The sequence below is a fragment of the Corvus kubaryi genome, unplaced genomic scaffold, assembly GCF_017639235.1.
Source record: "Corvus kubaryi isolate FWS band 111438036 unplaced genomic scaffold, C.kubaryi_AGA036_p1.0 37385, whole genome shotgun sequence".
Lineage (NCBI taxonomy): Eukaryota > Metazoa > Chordata > Aves > Passeriformes > Corvidae > Corvus > Corvus kubaryi.
In genome coordinates this window covers 33,201,751-33,219,256 of record NW_024581127.1, presented here as the reverse complement: position 1 = coordinate 33,219,256, position 17,506 = coordinate 33,201,751, and the positions used below count along the sequence as shown (strand labels likewise).

Here is a 17,506-nt window from a genome sequence, read left to right as displayed (position 1 = left end):
AGAAAAACTGAATAGATTGTATTGTAACTAATTTCTAGTGATTTTTAAATTAACATTATTTTAAAATTTTAATTAATTACCTCTTGATACTGCCTTTTGGGTGAATTCTTCATCTGAATAATTCAAAGGCCTGTAGAGTACATGGAAGTATGCTTAAAAAAAAATGCATCTGTGGTGTTATTTAGCAAATAGTCTTGTGATTCTGCATATATAAATCCTACAGCTAAAGAATGTAATTATAGATAAATGCTGCTACCTTTCCTCTCTGTATTTGCTCAATTTTTAATGTGCTGTTTTGAAATGATTAAATCTTAAGGATCCTTTTGGGTGTTTCTGGTGTTCTTGTCAACTGTATAGACAGCTGGAAAATAAAGATAAGTATATCAGATTAAGAGATCCTTGAGAGAGTTCCCAGCTTTGAAATGCATGTGTTGGGTTTTGCTAATTTATGGAGAATTTCCAGCCTGAAACATTTGCTTTAGTTATGCTGATGTCTCGAACAGGGAGATTAGGAAAGAAGTAAAATTGATAAGAAATGAATGGCAAATGTAAACTTGTTAGGAGAGAATAAAAGTGTCCTTTGAACAGTTCTTTCCAAATTAAAACAAAATTTAGGCTTATGAAATTTTCCAGGTATCACAGGAGAACCTAATGCCTTTGTTAAAAGTTTTGCTGGTAGCCCCAGAGAAAACAAAAATTCTTTGTGTAACTGCAAACTCCTTACGCACTTACAAAATCATTGTGCCCTATTTCAAAACATGTAATGAATATAATAATCCACGATTATGTTGTCAGCCAAGTCTTACCTTCCCTGGTTCTCAAGCTGTGGCTCTTCAGAGCATTTTGATGAGATACTTCTTGTAGATGAGCTACTGAGACTCTTAGAATGAGCATTACTGGTCCATTTTTCTCCCTGAAAATGATAATCTCAGCCTTCTCCTAACAAAACTTTCTTATTTATTCATTTATTTTTTAATGTGAACGTGTTTGGATTGAAGCAGTTTTCATCACTGCCTGCTTCCCCTGGTTCTCCCTGTTCCATGCACAGAGGACTCTCACAAAGAAGTGCAGGTAGTGCAAAGAAGTGAGGTAGAAGGAGCTGCTGAAGGGCAGCTTAGGTCACTTCTTTTTGTAGCAGCACTGGTTTAAAGTCGTTCTGAAAATGCAATTAATTTGTAAAATAAAAATCTGATCTGTTGAGGTAGAATAATGTACTTAATACTTAGCTTTTAATTCATTCTGGCAATGTTTTCTGATGCTGAGTAGAAGTTTTGATTATGTTGGTGTTGTAGTTTTAGGCTGAATTATCCAATAATTGTTGCTTTCAAATATTTTTCCTGTCTTCAGGAGATCCTACGGAGAGATGAGAGGCAATGCATTAGAAAAGAAGTCCAACTATGAAGTGTTAGAGTAAGTATTGTGTTCTAGCTATAGGTTTGAACTGTCCCTTCCCTGCATCAGAAACAATAAATTCAGTTCAATAACAGAACGTTTCTGTTGTAGTTTTCCTATCCCATCAAGTTTAAGATGCTTTAGTATAAGAAAAGGATGATGAAACCCATTGAGGTGTAGAAGTAGGAAAAGTGCCTTTAACTCTGGTCTAATGAAACAGGTTTGGAGTTGTTTAAACTTGATCAGGAGGCTTATTATGATTTTCATCAATTTTGCTAATGTTTATGGGCTTTGCCAGCTCTGGTTGTAAAGTGATTTTGTTCCTCAGTGTTTTTTCTGTGCCCAGTTCCTAAATGTTCTTCTGTGCCCAGTTGCATTCTTCAGTTGTGACTCATCTGTGGTAAAGTTTGAGTTACTTGAAAATGTTTGTGGTATTGTTTTTCCTTCTGTTTGCTCCGTGTGGACTTTTTCTGTGTTGTTACCTTGCAGTTAACAAGGTTAGTGTTTGTCTGTGTACCACAAATTTTGAGGAGACCAAGGAGCATCCTTGTACTGAAATACTTTGTTTGCTTATTCATGTTGGACATGAGATGACTTCAGTTCAAACAAGCCAAAGTCCTTGAGAAGCTTCAGGGATTGAAAACTGGTTTTATTTGTATTTATATAATGGATAAAGTTTCAGACATACATGCACCAATGATATGCTCATCACTACTAATTACCCTTATGAAAAGATGCTGTACAGTTGAACACAAAATTGGGATAAAAGGTTGGTGCGGCATTGAAGTCTTTATTTTTTAAATCTTGTTTTTAATAACACGTGTGCTAACTTTTGGAAGTGTGAAATTGGAGCATTTGGAGGAGGAAGTTAAGATTTTATACCACAATGAACAAGTTTACAAGGATTTTTGAAGAATCTATGATTTTAATAGGTAAAGATAACTTTGAGGAATAGCCTGCTTATTTGTAGAGTATTTGGTATTTCTGTAGTGCTCCTGTTTTATGCAGATTTTTTTTAAAGCTTTGAGTTTGTATGAATTAGGGATTTTTTTTTAATTAATTTTTTTAAATACTTCAGTTTTTTGCCCTTAGCCACTAGTAGAAACATCCTGGTTGAGGAAACACATCACAAAATGAGAAAGTACTAATAAAGATAGAGGGGATGAGCAGACAGACAAGACTAAAAGGGGATATAAAAAAGATCTGAAAGTATGTGAATTATGGTTGGTGCAGTTTATGTTCAGTAAGAACTTGAGCAGACTATTTTTAAGTCAGTTTTTTGGCAAATCAGAAGCTACAAGCATTAGTAATTAGGTTAATGACTTTGGAAACAATGAGACAAAAGAAAGCTGGGTCATAACAGGTCACACAAAGTATAAATTAATAATTGAAACAGCTGAGAGTTCCAGGACGACTCATTGTGGTGCTGCTTCCAGTTTTACAGTGATTTCTTTCCTTCAGTCTCTGTGTTTGTTAAACAGTGACTGCTTTGGTAGGAAATAACTGCCTTGCTGCTGTGAAGGACAAAGTGAAGCAAAACCTTGATATGCAAAATGTAACAGCTGAAATGCCATGCAGAATTGGACATGGAGATTTTGCATTTCAAGAGTTTTGGGTTTTTTTGAGAAGCAATATGTGATTTGTATGGGATTTAGCTGGGAAAGATGAAGGATAAAATCACCTTAAAGTGACTATAGTAAAGATAATTACAGACTGGAAAGGGTCTGCAAAAAGTGCCAGTGATCCCCAAAATGCGTTAATTTGATCTTAGAACCTTAATAAACCATAAATGTTTAAGTGCACAAGTAATCTTTATTGCTCAAGTGAGGCCTTTTAGGTTTTTTGAGAGGGGTGTTGCTAGTTTTAGTACATCATGAGGCACTTAACCAGCTGAGGGCAATTTTTAAACGGCCCTTTTTTGCATTGGGTGTGATTGCTCCTTGCCTGCCTTTGTTAGATGTCTATTTGATGTATATTTGTCTTTGATCAGATTGTCATACAAGAACAGATCTGGATGGGAAGTGGTGGATAGGATCAAACTGTTAAGTAGCCTTTAATAGTTGGGCCTTCATGGAGTGAAAGAAGATTTTTTTCATAATAAATGTGAAGCCTGTTAGCAGAGAACAGGGATAATTACAAGTACAGAAGTGGGAGCTATAGGAAGGAACAGGTGCAGCCACGATTTGGTAAAAAGCATGTTAAAGTCTATTATGTTAATCTAACATTACTTTTTTTGTTGTAACTTGAATTGAGGTGAAAAATACATTATATATGCTGCCTAAAGCTGCTTATCATTGTAAGACAAGCAGTATCACCTATCCGTAGTTGGTATTTTATTAATCATATTGAAGTTTGTACATTTAAAAAATTGAATTTAGATTTAAGCCCACAAGTAGGCTGGAGTAGATGAGGTTAAATACAAAGCTGTAGTAGAGCTGTATGAACCAGGCTCTCAGTGCTCATTATCTCTTGTTGGCAGTCAGAAACCAGATGTCTGAGTTCTTCATCCAGAGCCCTGAGTTGGTGTCTCCCTTGTTGGCCATTCCACCCCCACACAGCACAGCTGGGAAGGAGTTTGTAGGGTTGTGTGTGTAAAACTGTATGTTCCAATTTCCAGTGCTTATTCTCTTATTTATAGGTACCCTTAGGTTGTTGTTGGCCAAGGCATTAAATCTTTGTGGTTCTTTTGTTGAATTCTCCTCCAGCAAATAAATTTGCTGTCTCAGCTAAACACAGGAAATGCTTTATTAACAAGTTTTGTTAAGAGTTTTGGTCTGTTGTACTCTGCATAAGAATTTCTTCTCAGTTTGTTGCACCCCAATCTGTACAAAAGGCTGCTCTACAACTTGTTCTAGTAATGAGTCAAATGAGGCTGTGGCAGCTGTGTGCTGCAGGACTGTTAAGATGAGGGATACCAGGGTGATGGAAGGTGCTTCATTTCAGAAGCACCATCTCTCTCTCAGATGCTTAATGTTAAACTAATATATCCCTGTCAAAATGTCTTTGCATATTATTTAGATGGTAATAGTGTGTTAGAATCATTTAACTGTGTGGGATGATAAACCAAGTATCATTTGCATTTGAGAAGAAATGCATGGAAGGAATTAACATTTATGAAAGTTTTATAATCCTGCAGCTTACTGTCATTTCACAGATGCCAGTGCTGCACATGAAAATTCTGCTTCTCCTGGTTGAGGATGTTTTTAGTATGAAATTGTATGCTACTCATCTTCAGAGAGCTTTAAAAATACCCTGGTTTATTCTTCTGAGTGAGCTTTTTATATTGACTTTACTGTTGGCTTTGTTTTTGTGCCGTTAGGTAGCAGTAAATAAATCCTGAGTATCTCCGCTTGCTAACGGCTTTTCCTTTCTTTGCCAAATGTAAGAATTCCAGATGTTCTTCCATGTATGTTCAAAGCATGCAGTCATGGAAAGCTCGCTTTCATACTTGTTCCAGAGGCAGATAAGAATGTTTGAAAGAGATGGTAATGTCCTAAATTTAAAGGAAAAAAGTCAGTAACACCTGTGAACTATAAATCTTTTTCCTGTTTATACTTTTCTCTTAGTTTTTCCTTTTTTGAATGCAAGTTTTTTGCCCTTGGTTGTACAGTGGTATCTTCTGCCCTAACATACCACTGGCAGCTTCTCGAGCACCTTGTTTTGAAGCTGATGTTCAGCTGTAGAGACACAAATGCATATCAGACATAAGCTATGTGCAGCACATCAGAGCCATAGAAATGTTTAATGGCTCTGGCTTTCAGACCAGGGGTACAACCCAATTTAAAAGTGTGAACATGAGCTTGATAAATTCAGTTTACAAAATCTGAGCTCACAGTCACCTGATTTACAGTTGCAAAAAGTGAGATTACTTGCAAGAAAATGCTGGTAATTTTAATTTGCTCAGTATGAGTTAAAAATAAATAGTAGAAATTTAAACAACCCCTTAATTATAATGCTTCAAAGGGTAAAACAGTAGTGAATTGCACTCAGCATGCTTACTGAGGTGATATGATGAGTATTGCTCTATGGATTCCTGGATTCCTTAGGCCAAGTTGGGGCTCTGAGCAACCTGGTCAAGTGGAAGGTGTCCCTGCCCATGGCAAGTGGATGTTCATTATGGTTCCTCCCAGCCCAAACCATTCTCTAATTCTGTATCTCCTACTTCATTCTAATAGAGGTTTATCTGCGTTTTCCACTTTCATGTTGTTCCCTTCTCACCTGACTACAAGCTCTAAGAATATTTGTTCTGTATTCTTTAAATTATTAAAACATGTACAAAGAGCAGTTTTTATTCTCAAAACTCCTCTGTGCCCAAGCCAACATTTAAAATAACAGACTTTCCACACAGGTACCTGTTCAAATGCAAAATCCTTTGGGATTTTAAACTAGAAGATGCTGCTGTCCCACATTTGATGTGGAGTAGCTGTAGTTAGAGTTTTAATGGTACTGTGTTTGTTGCTCTGAGATTGTCAAGGACATTGCTATGAAGATTGTTTAGTAATGTATATGCTGGTTAAAAAAACAAAACAAAAAACAGACCCAAAACACCAGCCTGAAAAGAGAAATATAATATTGCACAATGGTTTTGATATTTATGCTGTATTTTTTCTTTCAGGAAGGATGTTGGTTTGAGACGGTTTTTCCCGAAGAGTTTACTAGATTCAGTGAAGGTAATTACAGCTCCAGTCAATCCTATACTGCTGTAAAGAAAAGAGTGTCAGAAATCTGAAAACTGCATTTTAGTTTTCACTGTACAGTCCTAAGGGAATTGCTGTGCAGTTTTGCTTTGTGAAAAAACATCCAAGCTGTCTGTCGGATTGGTGGGATCTAAATCCCAGTAATGTAGCTGGCAGGACAAGGATAAAGTGATTCACATGGCCTTGCTGAGTGCTGTGAGAGGGGCACAGCTCTGCCTCTCAGACCTTGGGGGTAAAAGTACAAAACAAGTCCTTGGAGCCTCTTGTATCAAATAACTTTTTTTTTTTTTTTTTCCTTCCCTAAAAGAAAAATGAGACTTCTGGAGAAAGAGGAAGGGGACTTGTAAGAAAAAAGAGTATTTTACTGGGAACTTGATAAACCATGTTCTGCCTTCCTTGCTCAAGACTATCCAAGTTATTCAAGGAAGATTTCCAGTAATTTCTGCTTATGTTAATCCTAGCTGAGACTATTAACATTACTTGAATCTCGCTCCCATTGAAGTCCATATGTTCTCAGAGTAAAAAATGCAAATTTTTCTCAACATGTGTTGAAAAGGGGAATTAAGAATGGTCACCAAGTATTTTACATTTATAGGTGCCTCGATATGAATGTCCTGGTAAAATATCTCTTACAATTCATACATGAAAGTATAAATCACAAATTGCTATTTTGGAGCTGGTTTTGGTAAGCAGTGCTTTATAGAAAGACTAAAATTCAACTTCAGATTTGGAAAGAATCTGCATTGTGATTTAAATGGGTAAACACAAAAGGTCTGTCATGACAGGGTTTTGTTTCAAAAGACTTTTGAAAATCAGAAGCTAATGAAGTCAAGTGGATTTAAGTAATCCCCTCTGCATTTTAATTTGAGCAATTATCTGAAACTGTATTTTCTGCTAACGGGAAAATTGTGGTAAAAGGCTCGAGACGTAAAAGTATGAATAACTGTCTCAAAAATAATATTATGGAGCCAGAAAACTGACTGACCAAGAAAACTGCACTTTGGAAATCCTGAACTGGGGAGAAAAGAAGTAGCAAGAATTGCCAGAAGGTAAAGCTGAGTGGAACCTTGTAAAGACATGAAAAAAATTGTTGGACATATGAAGAAGAAAAACAAGGGAAGGAAAAATGTGTCTGCTTTTTAATGAAAATGAAATCCCTATTCAAAATAGCACAGGATTGGTCCAAATTCTTAAATTACTCTTCCACTTTGTGGAGACCAGGGAATTTGAACTGGCAGGCAAAGAAGGGTTCCTGATAGCCATGAAATATAAAAATAATTATTTCTCTCAATTCTCTCTGCCTTGAACAAACACAGAGAGGGAACAATGGTTCTTAGACATGCTTTTAAGAGCAAGTTTTCAGTGCATTTTGCTTGAAGTTGCCATTTGCAGACATTTCTGATAGATGCTTCTGTTATGGAAAAGGTGTGTTTTGGGGACTGTTCAGCCTGGAGAGGAGCAGGCTCTGGGGAGACCTGAGAGCTCCTTCCAGTGCCTAAAGGAGCTAAAAGAGAGCTGGAGAAGGACTTTGGACAAGGGATGGAGTGACAGGACACAGGGAATGGCTTCACACTGACAGAGGGTGGGGTTAGATTGGATATTAGGAAGAAATTCTTCCCTGTGAGGGTGGTGAGGCCCTGGCACAGGTTGCCCAGGAAAGGTGTGGTTGCCCCATCCCTGGAAGTGTTCAGGGCCAGGCTGGATGGGGCTTGGAGCAGCCTGGGGTAATGGAAGGTGTCCCTGCCCATGGCAGTGGGGTGGAACAAGATGGTCTTTAAGGTCCCTTCCAACGCGAACCAGCCTATGACTCTAATGGACTTTATAACTTTACACCTTGCTCGTATCTTAAAATTTAAAGTGACCAATTCTTCTTGGTGGACTGAGAAGAGTCCGATAATGTATGGCAGTATTCCTTGCAGTAAAAGTGATGCTGGAATTGGTCAGGAAAACATGGGCAGAGCAAAGTATGTTTCATCAACTGAGTGGCTGAAATACTTGGGACACCTTGAGCTGGCAAATTCTTTCTTATTTTGTTGTGTCTTGCTCCTGGTATTTGCCAGTGATAAGCTAAGGCTGAGGGTTGCAGTTCCCTTGAAGTTGGTTTTCTCTGTAAAAATAAAGATAACAGGGAGGTACAATGGAGGGTGTTTGAGTCCTAACAAAGCCTGAGGCAGCTCTGGGTGCACGAGGGAAGTTTCCTGGCTGCCAGGGGCTTTCTTACCCTGTCCAGTTCTGCAGCCACTTTAATGATCCACCTGATAATTGGTTCTGCTAAATTGACACAATAATTCGAAATTACACCAAAGTCACAGATTTCTTTGTTAATTTGACAACATAGTATGTGGTAGAGGGTTTTTTTCCAACCTATATGTGCATCATTGCAAAACAGATCATTTTGTGCATATGCAACACCCTTGGATCGCTGCTACTGGAGTAACTCCCCCTGAACACTCCACATAAACATTTCTGGCTGTTTTGACTTCTGAGTGTTCTGTAAAGGCTTGCTAAAAATGAGTGCCTAATCTGGCTGGAAGTGCTAACAACAAAAGGAAGTTGGTATTTGTGTAGTGCCTGTAGCTGTTAACAGGCAGTGTGGGAGAATAAAGAGTTTTACTGCCGTTAAAATGGGACATTCAGATATGTTTGGATGGAGGACCAGTGGTGATTCCTGTCTTAACCTTGACATATTGCAAAGAAAAGCATGGTTTTGCTTTCTGTCATTATTGTTAGTTGGAAGATGTATTAGAAGTGGGATTTTAAGCCCATTCAGTCACTTTATGCAGATGTTTTTATTCATAATTCTTGTTGGCTTGTTCAGTGGGGGAGCATCTTAGAGATACTGCTTCTCAGATCCTGTTTTTATTTTCATATGAGTGGCTGCCTTTCCAGGGATTATGCATTATATACAGGCAGATAATTCACTTTTTTAAAATCTTAGTTTAGCTCTTCTTTGTGCTGCTCTAAGTGGTTATTTCTACCCTGAAAACAGTTAATAAAATGCTGGACAACAGAGTTAATACAGTTTAATTTGAATGTTAAGTTTACTTTTTACATGCAGTCTACTATTTAAATTTCATCTTTTTATATTGAAGCTTTTTTTCATATTATCAGACTGAAAGAGTCCACTTTATTATGGATAGTCTAAGTCACTGTGTGCAGAAATTAAGATACAGCTACAGCTGGCTTGTTATTACCAGCTAAGAGAGAGAACGGTGATTTAGATTTAAAACCTCATATGAAGGTATAAATTGCTGTGGTTTTGTATTGGGACACAGTTCAGAAGGTGGGAGAAATGAGGAACCTAGAGCAAATACTCCTGGAAGGGTTAACATGTGGTCTTTATTATAACTTACTCAAAACATTATTAGTTAGATATCCTTGCTATAATATAGCAGAAATAATTTTGATCTTAACTACAAGTTAAAAGGCAGACTTGCTCCTTACATTTTGAAGCTCTTTTTTTTTTTCCTTGAGAATTGTCTGTATCTCATTGATAAAGACACTGGTAGTGCTACTAAGTGACCAAGACTCTTAAAATGTCCCTCAGTGATTAGATTTAAAATATTTGTTCTCTACATGTTTCAATACACAGGCCAAAACACTACGGAAATTAATCCAACAAACATTTCGACAATTTGCCAACCTCAATAGAGAAGAAAGTATTTTGAAGTTCTTTGAGATCCTCTCTCCAGTGTACAGATTTGACAAGGAATGCTTCAAGTGTGCTCTTGGTGTAAGTAGAGGAATGTGACAGTCACCAGAATACGTTCTGGAGTTAGAAATCTAATTGCTTTTGCTTAGTTCTACAGTAATTGCTTACTTAGTTCCTGTTTTCATATAGAAACATTAGCAACATTAGCAACAAGTCATATTTATTGATTTTATTTAGGACTTTCTCTGTTGACTGCTTAAAAAAAAAAGCATCATTCATTAGTTGGGTAAGAATTGTATGTAAAATTAAACATTTTTATTGATGCTTTGTTTGTGAAGGTCAAACACTTTTTCAGCTGTTTCCATGAGGAAATGAGACTTCCCAACTTCTGTTTGTAAATTTTTCTCTAATGCCTGTTGATCTCTACCTATTTCAAGTAAATTTTGAGGAAGGGCCCTAAGTCTGGAGGGTTTGTGAAAATGGAGACTACAGCAGGAATTAAAACTTGAATATCAGTGTCCATGAGAAGAGGAAATGCAGGAAATCCATAGTTCTCATGTAGACCTAAGATAAAACACATGGAAATGCAGTTTGAGTAGCAGAGTTCCCCAGGAAACCAGTCATGAGGGCTTTTGCCACTTACAGAATTACTTGATTTTAATATAATTTTAATTTGTTTGAAGAATTGAAAAGCTTGTAGATATTAATTACTATAACCTGTAATTATAATTTTGGAGGATAGTGTTCCATAGCAAGGCCTTGTCTTACTGTTGAAATTTTGCCCTTTCTCCTTTTGACTCTCAAGTCAAGCTGGATTATTTCAGTGGAGCTGGCAATTGGCCCAGAAGAAGGAATCAGTTACCTGACAGACAAGGGTGCAAATGTAAGTCTGCTTCTGTTTTGTGGGGCTTTTTCTCAGTCACTGTGTTAACAACCACGACCTGTTGTGAACTGAACATCACAGAAAGGGGAGTGACAAGTGTGATCTCAGGGTTAAACACAGCTGAGCTGGGAGCTCAGCATGTAGAGCTCTTAGTCAGATATTAATTTGTGATTTGGGATCAGAGGAGAGGCACTGGTGTTAGGTACAGAGTCAGTGTCAGCCTTAGCACTGAATTTGTGGGCTTTTCTACCCAGTGAAGCGCTCATTTGCAGAACTTGAAGCATTGGTGGGGACTTTTTACCAATGAAACGTGAATTATTCTGAGTTGTTCTCCTTCTTAGGAATGTGTAAATGCAGAGCTTGTTTAACCAGTTTGTGTGCCCATTTGTGCAGGCCCTGCTTATTTACTTTCTTCATACCCTTCTCAGCCTTTTCCTTACCTGATACTGACTGTATTGCAGTATTTCCTGTGCACCCCCACGGTGCAAGGGAGCTCTGTCCAGACAGATCCTTCAGCAAAGTGTTTGGGAACTTTACAACCACAACTTAAGCTGAGCTCATGTCCAGCTTTCTATTGAAATGAATTCAAAAGTAGTGAAAAGATGGGGGAATCAGGAATACACAGCTAAGAACATACCTTTTCCAGCAGTCTGGAGGGATGTTGGGAATGTGTCAGCACGGGTTCCGTGTGGTTTTTACGTGTTTAGTTTTCTCTGTTGACATCCAAGAGGTTGTTCCCACTTCGGGGTGCATCTGGTGTTACTCAACAGTGACCTCTGTGGGCACAGCGGAGCTGGGCTCCTTTTCCAGACACTGGATATTTGTGTGTTGTTAGCCAGTGGTAATGAAACTCCAGAAAGAAACAGAGAACAGATCTCTGCAGGTGTAGTTTGGAGATCAAAGTCTCCCTGTGCTTTTTCAACACCAGGGATAAAGGCAGGCTATTTTGCTGTATTTTTTTTCCTCATTTTTTGCACTGTCTTTCTGCAGCCAACCCATCTAGCAGACTTCAATCAAGTGCAAACCATTCAGTATTCAAACAGTGAAGACAAGGACAGAAAAGGGATGTTGCAACTGAAGATAGCAGGTGCACCTGAGGTATGTTATTGACAGTGGTGATAAACTTGCAACTAACTTTGTTTTTGCTTGCAAGGAGTGGGATTTAGTATAGTCTTAATGTGGATATTCTCTGTATTGGACTTTTGTTCCAAGTTTGGTTTTAAAACAGATTTAGAGTTCATTACATGTTTTAGGTTTTGCATCTGGTGCTTGTAGACTTTGGTATTCACAGAAGAAGCTTGATATAAAACCAGTATCTCTTAAATGCAGTTTAATAGCAGCCTGTGCATATGTACTGCATCCTAGAGAGGAAGCAGCAATTCCACTTTCGTGTAAAGGGGAAATGTGAAAGCAGGAAAATTTGTTCCCTCATACTACATGGAGGCAGTGCTGGAAGTGAAATCAAATCTTTTCCTAGGTCCAGTGCACCAGAAAACAGTGGTAGAGCAGGATTGAGGGAGAGTGGCAGATCAGTGAAGAGGATGATGAATGTTGGTGGTATTAAAATTAATAGCTTGTCTGTGTGTCTCTCATCTCTTTTTCTACTGTACATATTTCTTCTTTGAAATTGGGAAGGGTTGTTTTTAGGCCAAGAATAAATTGCTGCAGAGGGCGGGGAGAAAAGATACCACCTGTAAGAACTTTAAGGAAAAAACAGCTCCTTCAGAGTTGTCTTAATTACAAGCCTGAAAGCCATAGCAGTTGTATTCAACAGTGATTTACACTTCATAAGCCCAAATTAACGCTACATTTAGGTGGAGGGTTTTACCAACTGTGCTTTCTGGGCCTCCTGTTTGAAATTTGCTGCACAAAAGGCAAAGCAAGAATCTCTCTGGTGGTTCCCTGCTCACCCATATTCTTCTGTTTACGGTTTGCAGGCGTGTGTAAGGTTCTGATGCAATGACACAGCTGTTCCCCTCAGTGTTTGCAACTACAATAATTCCTCTTTGTTGGTGCCTTGTTTTTTTCCCTTCTGTAGCCTCTGACAGTGACAGCACCATCCTTAACCATTGCAGAGAACATGGCTGACCTGATCGACGGCTACTGCCGGCTCGTGAACGGAGCCACGCAGTCCTTCATCATCAGGCCTCAGAAAGGTAAGGAGAGCTTCATCCTCACAGCTGCTCAGAGGTTATTTTGCATTTGAATACAAGACAAGAGGTAGCAGCAGGACCCTCACTTGGAGGCTCTTTTCTTTCTGGGAGGAGCCATGAGAAACACTGATAGTAAATTGTCACTCCATCAAAAATTGCTTAGTGGTCGATCATTAAGACTGGTTTCAGTAATCCGTGCTTTACACTAATTCCAAACTTAAATTGAAGAAGTAAATTATAATAATTAAAGGCACTCCTAACAAGGGTTCGTTATCTCATAAAATGATTCCCTAATATACAAGTGGAAATTCAGAGAGGTTGGTTAGAATGCGTTTGGATAAGGTTCTGACTGGTGATAATTATGTAGTTTCTGCCTTTTCCTAGATACTCAAAACATCTCCATTTAAAAAATAAAAAATCTTGAGAGGTCTCATGAGTTTCTCTCATAAAGTAGAAGTAAAGCAGAGATACATTTTATAGTGTCTGTCAGTTGTTTTTGTAGCAACTCACCAGGTAGAAGCAGTGAGATGACGTTACAGGTACACCTAGTTTTAGAGAGAATTTAATTAAATTTATTAGAATTTTCAGACAGCTTTAATTAATGAAAAATTCTCAAGCAAAACTGTTTAAGAATGAAATTTTCTTCTTCCCTGTTGTTCTCCTTTTTGCTCGTGGAAATTCATCCAACTTTCCTGCTTTCTAAACAACAAACTATTTCCTTTTTCCCTCTTTGAAAGGGAAAGAAGAAAGGACATAAACTGTCCCAGCATCTCTTCAATGTGAAACTGAGTCTCTTTTAGCCACGTTCTTGCTTTTTTCTGCCACAGCTTTTCCGTGGGGTCATGTTGTTAACATAATTCAGGTCTTTTCCAGGTCCATGTATAACATCCTGCCTGTGCATGGCTCAAAAAATCCCCAAACTTACATTTGGTCATTCAGTAAAAAAGAGATGTGATCTTCGGGTGTTAGATGTCTTGACAGCAAATGGCAATTGTTCAAATTATTCTTAAATTTGCATGGGTTTTGGTATTTCTGACCCTTAAGTGTGTGTGAATGGCCTTTAGCTCCAACACAAGCAGCTAAGTTAAAACCTGTGTTAGTTGTGCAACCTTACCTCCACACAAATGAAAATCTTCCCTCTCCACACAAGTGAAAATCTTCCCTCAACACATACTTAGCTCTCCAAGCTAACCTGGTGCTCAACTCAGTGATGATGAACCATTGGTCCCAAAATCTGACACTAAAAGGATAAACTAGCTATCAGTGATAATAATAGTTTATTGTTCTAAAAATAAAATAGGCATCACAATCCAAGATCTTCATGTCCCTAGACTTGTCTCTGGCTGTGAGTATAGGCCTTTTGTGTCTCTTGTTTTCTGAGAAATCATGGTTTGGGGTTTCCTATAATGATTATTCACTCCCAAAACTTTCCTTCTTGTGCCACTGGATTGGCTGTTTTCCAACCTGAGCTGTTGTAGCCACAGTTGGTCTTCTAAAACTTTTTCATGTCTTTACACATGACCTCTTCCCTGAATTAATGGATAGCTCTGACTGTCTCTGCTTTTCCTTTAGGGGCACATGTGGACTTTGTTGGGTTCTTGCCGCTTCCACACTGGTGGTGGTGCCCATCAGAATTGACTTGTTCATTTGCAGTTTTTCTTCCTAATTCCTGTCTTGTTCTGACCTTTCTTACCAGCAGCTGTTACGTCTTCTAGGCTCACTGAGCTCTCTGAGGGGCATTATCTCTGATTTGCCTGTGCCTTGCACTGAGGTTTGCTGGTAGGTGTGAATGCAGGATAAATCAGTGCATTTAATGCAGGGTGTTTATTTGTGTGCTATTCTTACAACACAGAAATTTAACATGGAATAAATGAGCAGTGATTGAACAGGAACATCAGGTAGCACTTTGGGAATACTCCTCTTTATGTACACATGAAGAGAACCCCTCCAGTTAAAATAAATTCTGAGTTTCTTTTGTCTTGGGTTCCTTTTTTTGAAGTGCATAGCAATACTCAACATATACATTAATCATTTTATGGGAGAGCTGTCCCCATCATGATCTGCATTCCCAGATCCCTCCCACAGTGACCTTTGATTGTATAAGACACATCAGAAACAAATCATGAAGCAACTCTTGATCCCACAGATGTTTTATCCCCTTTTTGAGCTTTCCCATCCCTTCTTTGTTGTGAATTTACATTTATTGCAAGTGTCCTCGTAAATTGTCCTTCTTTATTACTAACAGAGCCTGTTTTTGTGAGACCTGTCATGCTATCCAGTAATGATCCAGTCCCTCTTAATTTGGGGAGAGCACTTGGTAATATTTAAGATATGGACAGTATTTGGCATTTTCCCATTGAATTTGTTTTATTTTTCATAAATATTTTGATAGACCGGTCCCTTTAGACCAATATGGAAACGTTACACTTAATATTTTTATTTCCATTATCACACTTACCTCTTACAGGCCAAGAACACAAAAGAAAAAATTCATAAAAAGTTGAACTGATTATCAACTTTTAGGTTATGGAGTGTTTATCACTCTCTACAACTACTTGAAAGGAGGTTGTAGCCAGATGAGGGTTGGTCTCTTCTCTCAAGTAACAGGACATGAGCAAACAGGCTCAAGTTGCTCCAGAGGAGGTTTAAATTGCATGTTGGGACAAATTTCTTCACCAAAAGGGTGGTTAGGCATTGGAACAAGCTGCCTGTGGAAGTGTTCAAAAATACCAAAACTAAATAGTTCATGAAGTTATTCATTTAAGTACTTTTTGTTTTACACAGATTTATCCTGGGCATCATTTTCATTTTAATGGAATGGCAACATGTGTTTCCATTCTTAGGAATGCTACCTCTTTAGTTTGACCCCTCACTGATTTTGCTTTCACAATAATTTCAGTCAGATGAGGAGAATTTACATTCCTCCTGGCTGGGGCCAATGGAGCTGCCTGGGACCTGCTGTGTCCAGCATGGAACTCTGCTCCGAGTGGAAACACCTGGACAATCCAGTGGAAACCCCACTACAGCCATGCATATCCCATTTCTTTAAAAGAATATAGAATTGGGCAAAATTGTTGTGGGTTTCAACTTGTGAAAAACAACATATGCCTTAACTGGGATGCTGTTAGTAAGAAATTTTGACTTCAGACCTGCAGGGGTACTAATGAATATTTGGTATTTTATTTGGGATATAAACTGTAAAAGGATGAGCACCAAGTTGGGCAGCAATGCCTGAAGTGAGCAGTTTGTATCCAGAGAGCGCGTAGGCGTCTGCAAGATCAGGAGTTCCATGCAGATTCTTTTTTTCTTTAATTATATCCAGTGATCGAGGAGGGGAAGAATCACAGAAGAATGACAGAATAGTTCAGGTTTGTGATACTTCTAAATTTCATCTAGTTCCAACCCCCCCTGCCACGGGCAGGGACACCTTCCGCTATCCCGGGTTGCTCCAAGCCCTGTCCAAGCTGGCCTTGAACACTTCAGGGATAGAGCAGCTACAGCTTCTCTGGACAACCCCATTACTACAACCTCTGTGCACCTCTGGTACTACTTAATAGTGCATGAGGTTTTTTTGATTCCTGGATGCCTTTTTGTGGTTTTTTTTTTTTCCCAAACATCTGCCTGCTTTTTCAGTTTCCTTTGTCCTTTTACAGCCCTGCACTTGACACACATCTCCAGCAGCCGAGTGGGATGTGTTGTCCCTGTAGCCAGTCCCTCTGCAGGCACCAGGCTGTGGCTTCCAGGCAGTTCTGGGTGCTCCTTCCTTCTTCCCAGGGCTGAGCCTGCTTTGTCCAGATCTGTCAGCCCCATCAGCTCAGAGGACAAAGGTCCAGATCTGTTGCTCTGATGGTAATGAGCACAAAGCCAGTTATATCTGGTGGAATTCAGCTGAGGATGGTGAATAGGGAGATGATCAGGTGGAACGGTTGTGGATATGGTGGCCCCATGCGTGTTGCTCGGTTTCCCAATGGAGCTGGAAGCAAATAACTCATTTAACTTGGGTCAGTCTTTGCTTTTCTCTGTCTATCCCTGTTTTTTCCTCACAGTTTTCCAGACTGCTTCAATGCTTGTCACCTTTCCTTCACTTCCTTCACTTTTCCTTCAATTCCTTCACCTTTCTTTCACTTTTCATCTTCTTTGAGCTCATTGAATGCATCATGCTACTACTCAACTTACTGTGTAAGATCACTTCTATTCACATTCTCCCTATCTCACAAAGTGCCTAGAAAGGATTTGCTCTTACAATGGAATCGAGATTTGGTTTTGTTATGATTTATTATGTTTTATTACGATCCTTGCTTTGCATTTTTCACTGATAGGAAGCTGTTCAAAAAGTGGAATGAAGGCTTGCAGGAACAGAATGAGATTCTCTTCCTTAAGGAAATTTAATACCACACTGGAAAGTCAGATTCTCTCTTTATCTCCTTTAGATCCTCTTTGATAGGTAGTATTTGACTTGGGCACACACTAGCAGTTGCCACCTGTGGTATTTCTTAGGAGGCTGGAGGAGGGAAGAACAGTCAGATCTGATCTGAGCTCAGTACTTTGAACATATGAAGCATTGTGGCCCTGCAAGTATTATGAAATAATTCCTATCAAGCGTAATGAAATCATTCACTGATCTTTCTGAAGTCCCTAAATATGATACTCCACAAAAAAAAGCCCTAGGGGAAATTAAAATTCCATCTTTAGAATGCAGTTTGAATACTGTACAGTTAACACGCAACAG

General features: G+C 38.7%; 1 protein-coding gene across 13 annotated transcripts in view; it reads left to right on the top strand.

Annotated features, from left to right (window-relative positions):
• PTK2 (protein tyrosine kinase 2) overlaps nucleotides 1-17,506 on the top strand; it is a 193,984-nt gene that overhangs the window by 117,187 nt on the left and 59,291 nt on the right. For all 13 annotated transcript variants that reach the window (XM_042036272.1, XM_042036271.1, XM_042036260.1 and 10 more), the window contains 6 exons: nucleotides 1,348-1,410; nucleotides 6,008-6,062; nucleotides 9,682-9,822; nucleotides 10,547-10,624; nucleotides 11,615-11,722; nucleotides 12,663-12,780. In XM_042036272.1, coding sequence (XP_041892206.1) covers nucleotides 1,348-1,410; nucleotides 6,008-6,062; nucleotides 9,682-9,822; nucleotides 10,547-10,624; nucleotides 11,615-11,722; nucleotides 12,663-12,780 — 563 coding nt within the window. The remainder of the gene's footprint in view (nucleotides 1-1,347; nucleotides 1,411-6,007; nucleotides 6,063-9,681; nucleotides 9,823-10,546; nucleotides 10,625-11,614; nucleotides 11,723-12,662; nucleotides 12,781-17,506) is intronic.